Here is an 18397-nt window from a genome sequence, read left to right on the forward strand (position 1 = left end):
GGACATGAACATCTTTGTAACCAGGACACTCTTCAGTCGGGCTTGCCAATGGAAGCAAATAAGAATTAATGAACGAAATTTAGTCAAAGAAGGCTTGCCTCGTTCCATTGCGGCTCGGTGGTGTCTCGGAACACTCTGGTTTTGGCTTTGCTCACAAAATAGCCAAAGGAGTCCACCTCTAGAGTGCAGTACAGATCTAAGAAGGATACACAAGACAAAAATGATCAGTTTTAAGCTCAAATCACATGAAAACACTTTCTGGAAACAAAAGGGTTCACAGGTGAGTCCTCGTCTAAATGGACTGAGGACAGTTTTCAATCAGACAACTGAGTATCGGTGCAAATTCAGTGAGGAAATAATACAATTTTCATATATGATTTTATGCAGATATTATACAGTAAAAATACAAGTGCTTTCTATTTCTGATTTTGTGGACTAGTTGATGCTTGATAGAGCAAATACAGAGTGCATGTAAATGGTAAAAAACTGCTGCTGTCACTTTAATGACAACCTTATTCACGTAAGGAAAATTTCCAGTGCTAAAAAATACTAATGGTCAGTCCTTTGTTAGCTTCATCTTATGAACGTATCATGTACTGATCAAGGCTGAACAATACAATTACAGAGTCCATGTCAGTGGTCTGAGCTCTGAATTTATTTTCTGAATTGAGGGCAGTTAATTAGCGAGGATGTGCATCAGTGCTGAACGTGAAAACATGATTATACACACACACACACACACACACACACACACACACACACACACACACACACACACACACACACACACACACACACACACACACAAAAAGAGGTCGGGGGAGTCTTTGTGTCTGTCTATATCACCCTATGGCTCTCTAACACACACATATTCACATGTTGTTTGATTGATTGGCTGAATCCACCAGTGGGCGTGGCTTGCTGACAGCATGATAGATTACTATACCATGTGACCTCTGACCTGGAAACCGTATGGAAAGTAATGGGAAAGAAGGGAATGTTAACAGCGTAAGAGTTTATTCCCACATGGTCGAGATGTGTTAGTGTGTGAATATTATTCCAGCATTGTTGTGTCAATCAATACACTAAATGGGCTTTAATGTGTATGTAAATGAACGGGGCAGTGCTGAAACAGCAGGAAATTCTTAAATGGCCTGTATGTACACATCAAAGGGACATGGACAAACACACACACACACACACACACAAATATTAAGGAGTCCCATCTATTATAAAATCTTGTCTCGAGAATTCAAATTTTTGCTTCATCTCTTAGCCTATGTTCACACTAGAAGCCACCAAGTGGCACCCCATGTTTGTCTTCTGTGGGCATTTTCAGGGAGTCTCATAATGATGCTTGTGCTGCCTTACGGTAGTACTGAGACCTGAAGCATTGTTAGAATCAGTCATTTTGTTTTATAATAATTAATTTGTATCTCAAAATCTTAAATCAATTTGTTGCTTGTCGCTCTGTCATTGTGATGCGGCTACTCATCACATATTCTCACAGTAATTGACTGAACGTCTGCCATTTTGTCTTGTTCTAGTGTGAAGAGTGGGTTATTCTGATGATTTTCCTCTTATGCTCCTTTAACCTGCAACAAAATCCTACAATTATGGCAAAAAAAATAAAGACTTTCAGGTTATCTGGACTCAGAGAAAGGAAAAAATTAAGCGCATTATATTCAATTAGAAAAGACAGCAACAGCACAAGAGAGCACCATAGAGAAAAGCTGTTCACTAACTGACCCTCTTCAAAGCCCCTAAATCCAGAGAACACAGAGACGATTAACTCCCAGCCTATAGCTCTGTTCAACACACATACCCTTCTCAGTCACTCAGTGGGACGCTTCTCTCTCACTCTCTCTCTCTCTCTCTCTCTCTGTGTGAGTGTGTGTGCTTGAGCATGTCCTATTTCCAGCAGCCCTAGTTGCCCAGCTCTGAATCCCAAAAAGATGAAAGAAGCACTAGATATGCACCTCCTCCGGGTCCAAGGAGGAACTGGAGGATTTTTTAGCAGCACCAGGCACAGAAACCCAGTTCTTCAGAAGAGAATAAACACACATATGAAACCACCTCTGTCCCCAGAGTCAGGGCCCTGAGCAGACTAGGCCAGGAGGAGGGGATAGGAGTGCACTTTTAAAAATACAAGTGTCAAAAAAGGTTTTTTATTTTATTATATATATTTTTTTTTAGAGAAATGCCATTGTAGAATAGTTTCCTGGATTCCTAATGGACTTTCAATGGAAAGCTATTTTAAAATCTGTTTTTGTAAATGAGTGTGTAAGTGTGAAGACTTTTTAGACGCTCTTGCATGCATCAAAACGAGGAAATATTATGGAAATTTTAATTTGAAAAATAAAGTTTATATAAGTAAACAGTAAATAAAAAAAAAAGTAATTGATACAATACACAAAATTAATCTAGCTTACGACTTCAAAAAAGCATCTGAATAAAAAGGTTTCAAGAAAGCTTCCATTCTAGGCATGTTTTCAGAATACATGGATTATTTATTCACTTGCATTTTTTTCACTTAATGCTAATAAAGTTGAAAACCAAGCTTTTTGGTCAACCAAAACAATCCAGAGCTGAGGACAGCTTTAGAGAGGAGGCATGGAAATGCTTAACTTGGTATGAATGCAGCTCAGCAGGGGGTCAGAGCTTCTGTACGGCGGCACAGCAATTTTACATGTGCTGAGAACGGAAGATAGAGCTATTTACATGCTTGGTTAAGATAAAAAAAAAAAGAAAGAAAGAAGCTGATACAGTGCAATGTCTCAGCTTTGGCAACTGTGGTTGGTGGAAGCCATGGCGAGAAAGAGCCAGAGTGCCAGAGAAACTCAAGCTAGACCTGCTTGCGTCAAACAAAAACTCTCTTTAGAAAGATCAATTCAAGTCAGGCTAGACGCTTAATGTTTCTGTGGGGAACAAGAGAGGAAAATAAGCAGAACCAAGAGGAGGCTATTCTAATAGTTCTGCGTTCAGACGTGGGGTGAAAATTGAGTACCAATGTTTATGATTGGTTGTCCCATTGCAAAGCAGCTTGGAGAGGGATGTGGTGTTGGTTCATGACAACCAAGTGACGTCAAAGAAAATGACCACAGTCTCCCTTGTCAATGCTGAAAATAGAAAAATGCTGAAAAAACACTTTTCAACTTCTGGTGAAAACTGATACCACAAACAGAGGGGAAAGCAATATAAAAATGCAGCATGTGTGAACCTTAGCAGTAGAAAGAGCATTAAACCATGTTGTTTATGGGCCATTGTGAACTAGAACATGCAGTGCTCCATGAAGAGCTAAGTCTATTTTTAAGCCAATAGCTGGAAGCATACGATTTTCTTTGGAGAGGAAATTATATAATCGAATTCCTTTTGATTGGATACGGAATGATAACATTAATAAAAGGAACTGAAAGAAAAGGAAGTCTGGATTAAATTACAGAATAGAAAGAGGAAACTATGAAATAATTATAATAAAAAAATAATAAATAATAATATATATCTCAAAATAAAACTCCTAGGACAAGAGAGAAGACAATCATAAATAATGGTGATTCATGTCATAAGGTGAATGAAAACACATGAAACATTAAGAAGGAGTTGAAGGAGGGAGCTGAAAGGGAACATGAACACTTGCAGGATTTTAGGTCAGGATTTTTTCTCTTCTTGCCCCTGTTTCTTCTGAGAAGCCAAAAGAACATACAGCCAAAGCACAGAGGGAGGATCCGACAGTTGCTTTTGAAGAAACAATCACAGAGCGACAAGTGGTGCCATGAATAACAAAACAAGCCTTTGTCAGATTTGGAGTTCAGTTGCGTTGTTGCTTTATCTAGCTTTATCTAGAGATGAGCAATGCAGCAAATTAATAATATGATATTTGAAGACGTATTCCCAAAACTATACTCAGTACTCCTGAGGTTTGAAAAAGGAGAAACACATTAAACCGGTAGTGCAGCACTGAGTTATGCGACTCTTACACAAAAAATAGTCTAACGTACGTAATAAATTGTAAATTCAAACCAGAAACCAAATGGAGGGCACAGTAAATACCCAGTGTTGTATGTACACACACAGACACACATACATACTCTAAAATATTAAGACCTCCTACAGGAGAAGCAAATAATATTGGATACCATGTAACAACAGCACATGTCAAGGTCTGGGATATATTAGATGTTAAGTGAACATTCGGTTCCTATAGTCAATGGCCCCTTTTCCAGTGCAGGGCCGAATGATTTTGAGCACGGACGGTAACTGTTTTCCGAACAGACATTCACAATCCAGACTGAACCCAGTTTTTCCTCTAACTGTAAGTTGGGCCACAGAGCTGCACCTTGGGAGCTCTTTATGATGTAGGGATCTGCTGACTGAACCATCTGCTTTATATTATTTGACCATATATTACTTCATTTTCATTTAGTTATTACATCGCAATGTAGCATGCTATAACCTGTGAACTCTAGGAAATCCAGGTAGGAATGAGAGACCAGGCACATCCCATGACAGCAACTGCTGTATAATTATATAATTATTATGAGACACACCTCCATATCCACCTCCAGTCGTCACTGGCGCGGCTTTAGTAACATGCCAAATCACAAAACAGCAATCCTTGTGGGGAATTCAGCAGTGGTGAGTGCTGGGGACCTTGAATCCAAGGAAGGAGGGTCATGTAATCCAAACAAAGAGTCATGTTTTGTCGCTTATGACTATACCTTTTACCTTTGACAAGGGGGTTGCACTGTGGGAAGATATGACTGTGGAGGAACTGTGGTGCTCAAGGCTATGATCTACTGGACAAGGATGGGTTAGAGTATTCATGTGGACATCATTTTGACACATCACCTACCTAAACAGCGCGTTAGGTAGGTTTACTGTTGTAATGTTTTGGTTCATCTTTGTATATACACTATACACATCAATCCAAAGATCAGGACACAAACAAATAGACAAAACTTTAATTCACAAAACAAACACAAAGGCGTACTCTCTCTTTCGCAAGGCAGCAAATGGGGGACAGATGAGAAGTGTCCTTGCAGCCTGTTCTCAAAGCCCAAGTCAAATCAATAATGAATGCAAACCACACTCCAAGCAAGGGGGGGGACGAACAAAGAAAACAAGCAGATGTGAGACCTATACACTCACACACGCATACACACATACAATGCCTCTTTTCAGCAAAGTCAGTGTAGTGGTCACTGAAAACCAAGCCTCAGAGAGGAAATTTCTACACTGCACTCTACAGCAGAACTTTAAACCAAACCTTAGCTGTTATAAGAGGGGCGAATGTACAGGCAAAACCTTGAAATAAAGTTCTCCTTAGAATTAATGCCATGTTGTGGACACGGATACTCCCATAGTTTATATCACAGGTTTCAAAAAGGATATGGATATATATGGATAAATAAGAGTGTATAAGTAATTTAGTGGTTATCATATATTTGATATATCATACATATTAAGAAGCAACATATGTCTTTTTCAGGGAAGTCAATGCATATATTAATGTGAGAGCACCAAGCCACATTAATCAAATAGTGCAGGTGCTAGACTGGCCTTCCTGCAATCTAAATATGCCTACTACTGACAATATATGGTACATTATGAAGCAAAAAAACACAATAATAAGCTCCCAAAGGAAAATGGTAACAAATAAACAGCTATAAAAAATTGGAGCCACCAATGTCTCCAAAGTTAAACCTTATTAACTGTTCTTAAAAGCACCTGAAGTTTGGAACACTGATGGCTTATGTGCATCATGTATCTGATGTTTTTTCTGGGAAAGGAAATTTAGGTTGTTGCCATAGTAACCATGGGCGCCATGACAACCAGGATGCCATGTTTAGCAGTGTGTAAACAGTAACTCAACCACTGCTCTTTTCTGCAGTAGCCTGCTGTTTGGTATGCATAATAGAGTCAAGCAGCTTTCCAGCACATTACAACAGCTTCCGATTAATCTATATTGCTTACAGTCAAGCAATATACAGTAAAGTAACAGAGGTCATTCCCAATCTTGGATTTTTTCCCACTGTGGTGCTGAGAATGACCCATTATTCAAATAACACCTTCTCAGTGACTGTCCTGAACATTTATTAATGGAGACGAGAGGACGAACAAACAGACTGTGATCTGTTATTTGAACTACAGAATTTACCTATATTGAAAGTAAACCTAAAAAGATGGACAATGACTGGAGCTGTACTGTGAGTCTAAGGTCACCATTTCCAATGCCAAGCTTTGGCTAGAGGGGTAAAAATCCCCAGTATTCAGCTGTAGAGCAGTGAAACTGTTTTCTCTGTTGAGGTGGATCACAATTCAATAACTTTGGGAGGAGTTTAAATAATTTTTTGTGATCCAGAATTAATCATCTAGCATCATTAGCTAATTACATATAATCCCAAAACAAAATTAAAATATGGGGTATAAAAGCCCCCTTTATTTTATGTCATATAAGGTCTCTATTAAGAAGATGCATATTCTAAGAAGACTTTTTTTCACTGTACACATATTTGCATGATAAAAACATAAAAACAAGTTAAACATATACTGTGACATTTCTAGTAATTAAACAGTTCAGCTTTAGGGGGCTGCACTTGGCGCTGCTCTGTTTGTCCCAGAGGGGCTCCTGTAGTAAACTCTGTTCTATTCACATGAGTCTAAGCAGTGTGAGTGATGTGGTTCAGCAGTGCTAGGTTTGGGCTGTGTAGGGCCTAAAAGAGTGAAGTGAAATGTGAGAGGAACTGTGAGAATGTGGTGTGTGGTGAAGGATGGTCCACAGGGACTGGCTCTGTGGTTTAGCTCTCTTTTCTCTGTCCTCTGCTGGTGGTCAACAAACTGAGACTGATCATGGTTTTGTGTATAAAGCGAGCTTGTCCTGCCACAGAACATGAAGAAATACAATCTGCCCTTCGCTTCAAACATACGCTGTGAATTAGCTGTACTTGTACTTATGGTAATGACATAATCCAATCCACACAAACCGTTTGAGTTCAACAACACTGTGGTATTACAGGTGAACACACACACACACACACACACACACACACACACATACATACATACATACATAGAAACACTGCATACTTACTTGCTGACTCTTTAAAGCCTGTTGCAGAACGGACGATGACGTGCAGGAAACCATACAGGCCTGGAGACTCCTCATCTGAAACACACACACAAAAACGTTTGAGAGAGACAAAGAGAAATTTCATAAAACAGAATTGTGGTTGGTGTAATATAGTGGGTAACACTGCTGCCCTCCACACAGCCAAACAAGGTTCAATATCCAGCTTGGGTAGGAAAACGATACTACACCAGTTGGAGCCCTTGGGTAAGAGTCTCAACACTGTATTAGTCTATTTCTGTAACATATTTAGAATTGTTAATCACTAGATAAGAGTGTCTGCCAAATGCCATAAACATAAACAGCTCATTTACATATTTCAGATTTAAAGGCACAGTAATAAAAACCTAGTATTAAGCCTATAAAATGGCCATGGTCAGCATTTAGGCCCTTCAGGTGACCCCAGATAGTCTTGTCCAGGTAGTCTGTATGTTAATAACATACAAACATAACATACAAATAAACTTAACTATGTGGAACAGATAAATATACACTGTACCAATTATCTCATTATGTGACATTCTTCCAGAAATTGGGGCACCTTTTTTGTCCACACTACTAAAAGGAAAGTGATGAAGAAATACCTCTTCACCTCACTCAGACAGCTTTGGTGGTGTTTGTGTTACATATCCGAGAGTGTGAGGAAGCATGTGTGTGTGTGTGTGTGTGTGTGTGTGTGTGTGTGTGTGTGTGTGTGTGTGTGTGTGTGTGTGTAGTCTAATATTCTCTTCCTCATTGTGTGTGGTCCAAACTTTCATGTGAACAAAGGAGAACAGAGACTTTGTTGTAGACAGTAAAGATCAGAAGGGCCCTATCAATGCTTATGTTTAAGTATATCCATTTTTTTTTAATGGAGCATACCACCCAACTTCTATTTGTCTTACAACACATGAAGTGACATTGCTCACTGGAAGTCCAGATCATGTGGCGCTTAGGGTCAGAGTGAAGTCACATTGATTTGTGAAATTTCTGTATCTTTTTTCTAAACAATGGCTTCTTGACAGCTACATATCCTTTCAGACCCAGAATGGTAAGTTGTGTTCTCGCAGTGGAATGTCAGACAGAAACATCTGTAGATTTATTCAGATCTTAAGCAAATGTAGACGTTGATTTCCTTTTGTCTTTCAAAGATGAAAAGCTCAAGATGAAAGTCACATTTTCTCTACATCTTTTAACAAGTTTCTGAAGTCCAATTTTGATCAAAATTTCTGCAAAAAAAACAAACAAGCTTGTGCTTCTGCAAATCAGCTAATGCATCTTCTAATGACCCCATCAACTTAAAAGGGGACATATTATACATCTTCTCCACAAGTTAACACATTTTGCTGAGGTCTTATAGAAATGCTTGTGACATACTTTGGTCAGAATGTTTGCATGCCCTGTCTAAACATCACTACTCAAAATGTCTGGTTTCAGTGCCTGTTCCTATAAAAGTAAATGAGCCTCTGTTTACTCTAAATACAAGGAATGTTAGGTGCGAGAAGCTGAAATACTGATTTATAGCCTTTTTCCACTTGGCTCCTCCTATAGTTGCATAGTGCAGTTTCTGCAGTGCTGAGCCCCGAGTAACAATGATGACCCTAATACAGGTCAGTGAGGCATGACAAATGACTTTGAAGCTGTAGATTTAAGCTAAAACATTACTTAGTTTTCTCTTAAGCAATATTTTGCTAATTATTATGTTAAGGTCACATGCATATGACCACTAAAACCACCTATGATCTTTAACTCAAATGTGTGAGTGAGCAAAGTGCTTTATAAATATGGCTTATTATGTAATGAATCTAAGGAGAGAAAGAAGGAGAGAGAGAACACATCTCATCTCCACAGGACCTTTGCTCTTGCCAATGTTTCAGGGTGGCCCTGACCTTCAAAACACACACACACACACACACACACACACACACACACACACACACACACACACACACACACACACACAATCTTATTGTATCAGTCAGAGTGCTGTGGGTGACAGTACTCAGGTTACCTTCTCCCCACTGCCTGAGTTTATTTGACCAGAAGTGGACAGGCTGAGTCTCTTTAAACTCACGCTGACCCATCAGTGTGATATGTGGTTTGGTAAATTCAAAAGAATCCAGCGCAGTAAGCCTGTTGTGTATCGATGTATTCACAAGTTGGGTTTTGAGCTTGTTAAACCCTTACCATGGTATAAGATGATGTCAATTATTTCTCAATAGCACCTTATATAAACAAGCAAAACAATAAAAAATATCCTGCTTAAACTCTGTACAATAACCATTGAAATACTACCACATTTGTGATAGAAAGTACACCATATATCCTAAAATTTGTAGACGCTCCTTCTTATGAGAGATTTCGGCTACTTGATGATGTACTCCTTGCTAAAACAGGTGTCCTGTTCACAGTAATATAATCTCCATAATAAAACATTGAAATAAACATTGGATTCTCTGGAGCATCCAGACACAAGCCTAAGGTCACCATGCTCAAAGATGACTGTATAAAGGGGTATAAACCCCCATCTGGTTTTGTACAGTGGAACGGTGGTTCCAGATCACAAACACAAGTTCAACTCATCCCAATACTTCAGTTTGTGATCCAAAATTAATCATCTAACACTAATACCTGTACTAACTAACGCTTTAGTGACTTAAAGCAATCAAATCCTCACAGTGATGTTCTGATGTGTAGTGAAAAGCCTTTATTACAGCAAAGGAAGTACAAACTCCCTGTGGATGTCCTTGATTTCAGAAGAACCATTAGTGGATTATGTGATTCATTTAAGTAGCAATAATTAATGCATCGTTAAGTAGTTATGGAGCAAAATGACAACAACTCCTCTTGACTTAATGCTCAAACTGGCTCAACACAACATGAAAGAGCATGAACTTTAGATACCCTTCCTTCAGGCACTGGAGTTTAAAACTATTAGTATCATATTAAAGCCCGGAACAAAATGTAAGCCAGTTGCTGAGGGGCTTTAACGGCATCTGTGCAAAGTGAAACTCCTTAGACTATACAGTTTCTCCATGTAATGACAGATTTTCACACTGACTACAGCTTCAAAGAGAACAGACAGATGAAGTTTGTCCTGTCCTGAGCACTTCCACTTCAAGATATCAACAAGAGGGTTTCTGTCTGGAATGAGAATATACCATAGCTTTTGTTCTACCCCTTCACTCTGTAGGAAAAGCCCCAATGTCACACACAGATCCTGTAAAGAAGGACCCCCACTAAGATCCTGTTCTGTCAGTCTGAACCTTTTTTTTTTTTTGGGGCGCTCTAACATTCCTCCAACAGCTGGTCTTTATTTGACCATGTTCCTTAATTCTAGCAGAAAAGGCTTTAAAGGCTGATGGGAGATTTAACTGCCAAATATATCATATATATGACTCACGTACAACAAACCCTGATACCCAAAATAACCTCAGATACCTGAACCTCATAATACCGCTTAAAGACCAGGATAAATATTACAGTTGGAGAGAATACAAAACAGCCTTTTGATATACTTTGAGCTCTCTACGTTGAGCTGGCTGGTTTGCAAAATCTCCTGATGTTTTTATAGTAACAATATATAGAAAGAACAAGCATGTTAAATTGTAACTCTGCACAGTACTGGGCAAAAGCCAAAACCGTCCTTCGTTTATTACCTTTCCAATCCTTAGCCATTAAGCACAATTCATTTAATCTTAAATATAAAAGTAAACATAATATCTATAAGTCCTACAGTCCTTTCATAATGGAGAGCATGTGTAACCCTGCAGAGCTCTGATTGGCCAAAGCCACGTCCATCACCACGAAATGCAGAGCTCATTCAAATCCAGCACAAACTTGCCGCTTGTAAAATTTCTTAATTTACAGCGGCTTTCACGTTTATTTTTATCGGACTCAGAATGGCAGCTCGTAACTTTACCTCGAGGTGTTTTGAAGAGGTTTATATGCTCCTTGGGCCGATGGCCGACGAACATTTCCAGTGAAAGTTGAACGTACAACAAGTAAAACTGGGGCACGGAGCTGTGTTCAGTCCAAAAACTAAAACAAAATGCGAATACACGATGAGTAAACAGCGCATAACTCTACTGCCACCGTTGTTGTGGTTTTCAAAGCCAGCGATTCCTGAGAGACAGGGTTTTGCGACATCACCCGCAGGTGGAACCCTGTCAGTGGAAGGGCTACATGCTTTAAGCGTGACGAGTCGTGTATAGGGTGACCAGACGTCCTCTTTTACCCTGACATGTGCTCTTTTTTTAGACCCCCCCCCCCCCCCAATCTGCTATGTAAGAACAAGTGTAGACAATATTCTTGTAGATTTAATGGAGAAACAGTCTCTTTTAAAGAACAGAATGTGAAATATATGCAAAAGGGTTGACACAATAAAAGCCTACATTATACCGGCTTTCAGAAATTGTAAAATTTTTTTTTATTTTATTTTTTTTTTTTTACAAGAAATGAAGGGTGCCCTCTGACATATAACCTCTCCATATGACCCATAGCAATCAACAAAAAAACATAAGACATAAGAGGAAAGGGGGCAGATGTAATTTTCTTAAAATGACAACAAGAGCTCAGTTGTCAGTGTCCAAAAATAGAAGGCAAACTTAGGGTAGACTTAAAAAAGAGAACATTTGAAGGATTATATTCTGGGCAACATCACCTGTAATGGCCACCAGGGGGCATGACACATGTATAAATATAATTGCTTACGTCAATACTGTTACCCGTTGTTACATTCCCATAAAGCTCTACATAAAGCATAAGGTCCTCAACAGCATATAAATATTACACAGCTCAATTAAGTCCAAGGTCCATTCACCAGGCATCTCAGAAAAACAAATGGAAAGACCACAGTAATCTGTTTGTTTACCACCAGCTGTCCAGAAAACAAAGGAAAATGGCTCATTTAGCCTCTTAATTTGGGTTGAAGTAAACTGGGGGGCTGTGTTGATTCTTTCAGTCTGCACAAAAAATCTCTCCATGAAGTCATACAAATGAAGCTGGAGAATCTCAGCAACTGATTTATTTTAGAACACCAGCACTAAAATCTGGGCAAAACGGTTTGATTAGTTGATTCATCTAATAATATCCACAGATTAATTTATTCTAGAAACCTTCATTAATTAGTGCCCTGTACTGTAGGCTCCAGAGCTAAAGCAGCATTGTCCAGCAGGACCTTAGCGTCTCTGCCCTGCTAAACCTGGCTCAGAAAGCCACTCACTGGGTCACACAGATGGCCTTAATGTCACCCAAATCCAAAAAGGCCCAACACACAGAGAGAGAGAGAGAGAGAGAGAGAGAGAGAGAGAGAGAGGAGAGAGAGAGAGAGACATGCCATAGGTTATCACTCGATTAGAAGCAGATTGTAACCTAGATTCCTTAACAACTACGCTCCTAAGAAGAGAGGGAGACAGGGAGAGACAGAGAGAGAGAGAGAGAGAGAGAGAGAGAGAAGGATAGAATAAGAGAGAAAAAAGGAATAAGGACAGAGAGGGAAAAGAATGTGAGAGTGAGAGGCTGCATTTTTTTTAAAGCCCAGTTCTGCAGAGCAGTTTAACCTTTTTAGCTCTGATAGCGTTTTTAGAAGAACATGATCTCACTGACATTCAAGATCAAGATTTCTCTGTTTTTATCAGCCACTGAAGAGATAGGTTTTTCATTTCTGAAGTATGCCAAATATTTGTGTGTGTGTGTGTGTGTGTGTGTGTCTCACCGTCTTTGTTACTGGTGACCGGTATATTGTGGACAGTGCGTAGTTTGAAGCAGGAGCTGGTGAGAACCTGAAGCTCTAGTGTACTTAGCACACATGACTGTAGATCTGGAATGAGAAAAGCACTGTATTAGAAACTCAGGAATTTCACCAGGTAATACTTCGTCCTGCAATACTACAATTTAGCAATTTAGTAGTCGGTACACAACAGTCTACACATATACTTAACACTCTAGATGAAGGTAAATGGCAGGGTGGGGAGACTATGAAATATTTTATTGTCCAGTTGCGCCCCCTAGCCACCACTAGTTGACAATACCATTTTTGGAGGGTACGTTGTATATTACTGTAAGTGATATTTACTTAAAAAATTGGGAAGGAAGTGGAAATTTGAACTGATCTGTTTAATAACATCAATCACCATGAAAATAGACAATTAGACCATTCAGAAGCTCCTCACGGACAGTTACCTGAGGTGGGGACTGAACCCAGGACCATGGAGTTATGTTAATGTGACACTGCCAGTTGAACCACAGTGCTGCCCTCTTGCTATTGCAGCACTGGAAATTAGTCTATTCATTTTACTCATTTCCAGTTACTGATTTCAGCAAGTTTTCTGTCCCTCATTTTCAAAAGTATAATGGTTGTACAACTACTCTGTGTTTGTGTTTCTGTGTGTGTGTGTGTGTGTGTGTGTGTGTGTGTGTAAGGGAATTCTGACCTTTCTTCTGGAGTTTCTGAATGCTTTCTCTCCATTCTGATCTCTCATAATCTGATGACAGCAGGAATAAGTAACTCTGGATGGAGGGAGAGCGGGAGGAAGTAGGGAGGGCAAGAAACAGAAATACAAATTGTTGAAACACAAGACAACAGCTCCCTCTAGCGGAAACAGAACAGCACGGTCCAGAGTGGCAAAGATGCTCTCATTTAGATTGCAGTAGTTTGGAGCAAGTCCTGGAAAATTACGTTGTACATATAAGTATGTCTTCCAAAACATCTCCAATAACTGAAAGAACAGTGTGATAAAGTGACAACCCAGCATACTACCATGAAGGTTGTGTCTTAATCAGTGTATGATGTGGTGTGTGTTACCTTGCCATGTTTGCTGTGGATGCGGAAGGGAATTGTTGGTGAGTGCAGCAGCAAGCATGACTCCTGCTCATTCATCTTCTTCCTCAAACGGTCCACATTACGACTCTGACCCTTCTGCGCTTTCTGTTAAACCACACACAAACACTTAAATTAGAATAGTTTGTTAAAAATACATAGACAGAGATTGAGCAAAAAATACATAAATAAATGCTGAAGAAGGCCGGGGTGCCAGGACAACGCAATTAAATGACATCAACATACTGCCTCTCATTAACGAAGGAAAACAAAGCTCAGTCGGAAGTATTTATGTACATCATTAAAAATGAAGAAGAAACAGAAATGAATACCTTGGTGAAATATAGTTCAAAATAAGAGTAATTTATCAGATTAATATATTAAAAAAAAGTACAAATCAGATGCAAGTTACATATGGAACTGGCTTGTAACTCAATCACACACATTCACAGCCAGGAACTGCCCTATTTCTCACAAACTCACATTCAGAGACTGCTCCCCAAGGGGGGCTATTGTGCTTCGCATCACCCAAGCCTATCCTGGAATATTCCTTTAAAGAGCTGTCACACACACACAAACCCCTGCCAGGAAGCACACACAAATGAAGGAGTAATCACATTTCAATCATAGAAATTTCCGGCCCCCTTTGATTGGCTCCGTCTCTTTCCTGCTGTTCTCTCGCCCTCCCGTTTTATTTATTCCTTTATTCTGTGTGTACTTCTCCGCAGTCAAAAAAATATCACTTCCACTTACTAAAATCTGAAACAAACTGTGTGTGTGTGTGTGTGTGTGTGTGTGTGTGTGTATAGAAGATTTAGCAAATCCCGACAACAGAGGAAATGTGTGTGTATGATTGTGGTGATAAAAGTACAATCAAACGTACACTGTGTCTGTTTATATGAGTCTTACTGGAAACAAGGGTTATGATTGAGTGATGTCATTCCCAGTAGCACTGCTTTAACAGTGGGAATTCACACAAGGTCTATTTCAAAACTATTACAAAAGCAGCAGAAGGAACTGCCTTTCAGAGTCTGTGTCAGGTAAAATAAACAGCCCAGTTTGAGACAATACACAAGAACAGACCTGGGTGAGTAGTGATTATGGTAAGCTCCTTTGCATACAGTTGTATTATTGAATTAAATGTACTTAATTTTACCGTTATACAGATAAACAATTTCTCCCACTCTTATTACATTCACAAACACAATGTCTGCCAGGAATACTATGAGAGAGATATTACACTGTTTCAGGAGACAATATAAGTAATATATGAATGGAAATGTCCCCACCCTAGCATATTTAAAACCAACACAGCAGCAGGTTTGAAAAAGGGACAGTGTATGAAGAGAGCCGAAGGAGAAAGGAGGAAAACAATCAGCACCTTCTCTTTCTGGATCTCGCTCTTAATGACGGAAATCTTGATCTTCATCTCCTCTATCTCGTGTTCAGGAAGGGTCTGTACGTGCGGGCAGGAGTCCGAGTCGTCCAGCGTCTGGAACATCAGGTCAGCCAGAGGAATGTACCACTTACATTCATACTGCTGATTCCTCCTGAAGAGAAACACAAGTGCAGAAAAGAGTGAGGACAGAGGCAGACAAGGTACGTCATAGTTTTTATGAGTCCCCCTTCTCTATAAAAACCCTCATCTAAATCAAGGAATTTCCAATAAAAAGAGTACAACAAATTAAACCACAGATGACAAAACAGGACCGATAAACAGATTTCAGACCTAAATACAAGGACTCAAACTCCTGAGAAAATAATTCGATTTTTAAGCCGGACTGTTTACAAATATATATACATAAATGAACTGTTTCATAACTTGAAGGATTGCCACAAAAATGGTTTGATTGCCTCAGCCGGGATCTGGGCCTAGTTTTCACTAGTGTGTGTGTAAATGTGTGTTTCATTACACGGATTGGGTTAAATGCAGAGAACAAATTCACAGTGGCCAATAAAGTGATTCTAATTCTAAAGAAATGTAATTTTTAGCCTTGCCTTGGGAGTTGTTTATAAAACTGTATTCCATGCCCAACTGGTAAAAAGGGCCAGGAGGAACACTGTCTCCTTTCTTGGTACCAATCAGAAGCCTAAATGCTGCACTTTGAACCAGCTGTAAGGGAGACAGCATTGACTTATAAAGTCCCAAGTAAAGAAAATTACAATAACTTACATATCAATTGCTCTCAAATGGAAAAAGCTATTGCTCAATATGTCTTTTGTTTGAGAACAACTTCTAAATGTAAATTTCACATTTTCTTTGTTTACAGAGACCAAATTCCAACCTAAAACATTATCTCTGCTTATGCTTTTTTGTTTATTATTTAATGGCTGAGGTTACTATTACAATTTGCAGAAATGTATTCTTTTTACACAACATATGTATCTTCACTTCAATCACATCAACATAACCTGAGGGGCTAATATATTTACAACTGTTTGTGTGAAACATGCCTCAATCTATTCATCACAAGAAAGAGAGCCAAACAGAGTTATGTTCAGTTTAAACAAAATCCCTCAAAACACTCCAATAAACATTCTTTATTCAGGCCAGATTACAGCACCCCAGCTTGGTGCTGCAGTGGCATATAATCAGCATATTAAACACCTCCACTTACACACAGCGCCAATTACAGACTCCACGACCCTCATTCATCCTAATTAACACACTGAATATTAATGGGTCTGTCAGGGGCCCCAAAAAAAGCTCAGCACAGTGCAGCTATTAATGATGAACAGCTGCTCTAATGGGGACGGGAACATTAAGGCCCAGACGGCTGCTGCGATGACTACAGAGTGAAATTAAGATCAAGATTAAGATTAAGTGCTTTAGAAGTCAATACACTAAACATAATATGCATAAATCCCCAATGTTGTGGCTGGGAGAAGGAAATACCTGTAAAAGGTGAACTCATTCAGCCTGAGAACAGCTGTACAAAGTCAATTTCAATACGCTATGGTTGTCAGGAGGGCCATTTTAATAAACATCACTTAGTAATCCTGTTCTAGGTTTTCCTCACAATTTAACATTCTTAATTAAAGTGGACGATGTTCTAGCATATTCTGGTCAATCAACCAATACAAGGTTTGCATATGAGGTGTTTTTTCTTTAGCTTAGCACCTCAGCTATGATGCTAATGTGGCTTAACAGAAAGCTTATCTACAACATGGAAAAATACAAAAATAGAATAGATGTGTTTATGGTGACATGATAACAGACAGCTTTGATCAATCATGCAATGCCTCCTGGGTTACAGTAACCAAGACGACAGCTGGGTGACAAAAAATATGAATACATTCTAAATGAATGCATTCATCAGTAAAATCATGACAGCAAGACCTCACCCCCAATTCTCAGAAGAAATGAAGAAAAAGTTATCAAGTATATGAATGACATGCCAATTAATTATTAACTGACATAAACTATATGTTATCACATCAGTTTAAAAAAATGTAAAAAAAAATTTTTTTTTTATTTTAGTCTGAATAGGCAATTTAATATTCACTCTCAGGAACGTTTTTGGAATCATTTGCATGAGGTTCTGCAGATTTTAGTCAATATCTGTGATCATAAGCATGTGATGATTGAGTTTTAAAGTACAATTAAATTGACAGTGCAATTAAAATCTGTGGCAGTGCGCACACGCACACACACACACACACACACACACACACACACACACAATCTTTGCAAACACACGCTAGAGGCAGTAAGCGCACACCCAAAGTGGCTGGCAGCCACCTCAGCCACCAAAGAGAAGCTGGAGATTAGTTGCCATACTCAGTGACACTTCTGCCCTGAATTATGAGGAAGGAGAAAGCCCCCAATTTTCATATTGGTCCAAGGGCTGGAACAAGCAACTTTCCAGTCCCACGCCTGCTTCTCTAACCTTGAGGTTAAGAACTGCCAATTCGCATATACAAGTTATTTTCTTAAGGGTTTTGTTTTTGATTACAAGTTTGGTGTATTTTAGGCTTAATTAATAATTAGTCACTAATTACTGGTGGTCTCTTACTGGTCAAAAGACCCGAGTGCCCAGAGTGCATCTTACCCTACTGAAGTCTTCTTCATTTTGGCACACAGAAGCAAATCAGTGAAGAGGAAAACATGGCGGAGTTTACGAGAACCTTCAGACACTTCCACCAAGAACCCGTCCTTCACCAGCTGACGAGCCTACAACACACACACATCAGAGTCCATAAAAACACACACAACTCTATATGTAGTCTGCATTTTAAAGAACAGCAGCTGGGCTTATGGCAGGCTCCTGAGTTTTACCTAACACTTCAGAGAGCTCATGCCTTTCTTAAAGGCGTTACAGTGTCAGGGGAGTTTCAAATGAAAAGACTAAAATAGCTTCCTTCTTTGAGGCTTTCTTTAGAAAAAGACAGCGAGGCTTAGAATATCCCTTCTGAAAGGTGGACGTCAAGAAGGCATGAATAAAGACTTCTTCTGAGCTATGTGGAGGAGA

General features: G+C 39.3%; 1 protein-coding gene across 6 annotated transcripts in view; it reads right to left on the bottom strand.

The window, feature by feature from the left end:
• abr (ABR activator of RhoGEF and GTPase) overlaps positions 1–18397 on the bottom strand; it is a 145929-nt gene that overhangs the window by 45569 nt on the left and 81963 nt on the right. For all 6 annotated transcript variants that reach the window (XM_066658591.1, XM_066658592.1, XM_066658594.1 and 3 more), the window contains 7 exons: positions 17978–18099; positions 15307–15475; positions 13911–14033; positions 13540–13615; positions 12822–12926; positions 7091–7165; positions 99–196 (listed from right to left, as the gene is read on the bottom strand). In XM_066658591.1, the coding sequence (XP_066514688.1) occupies positions 99–196; positions 7091–7165; positions 12822–12926; positions 13540–13615; positions 13911–14033; positions 15307–15475; positions 17978–18099 (768 nt within the window). The remainder of the gene's footprint in view (positions 1–98; positions 197–7090; positions 7166–12821; positions 12927–13539; positions 13616–13910; positions 14034–15306; positions 15476–17977; positions 18100–18397) is intronic.

The sequence above is a fragment of the Hoplias malabaricus genome, chromosome 2, assembly GCF_029633855.1.
Source record: "Hoplias malabaricus isolate fHopMal1 chromosome 2, fHopMal1.hap1, whole genome shotgun sequence".
Taxonomy (NCBI): domain Eukaryota; kingdom Metazoa; phylum Chordata; class Actinopteri; order Characiformes; family Erythrinidae; genus Hoplias; species Hoplias malabaricus.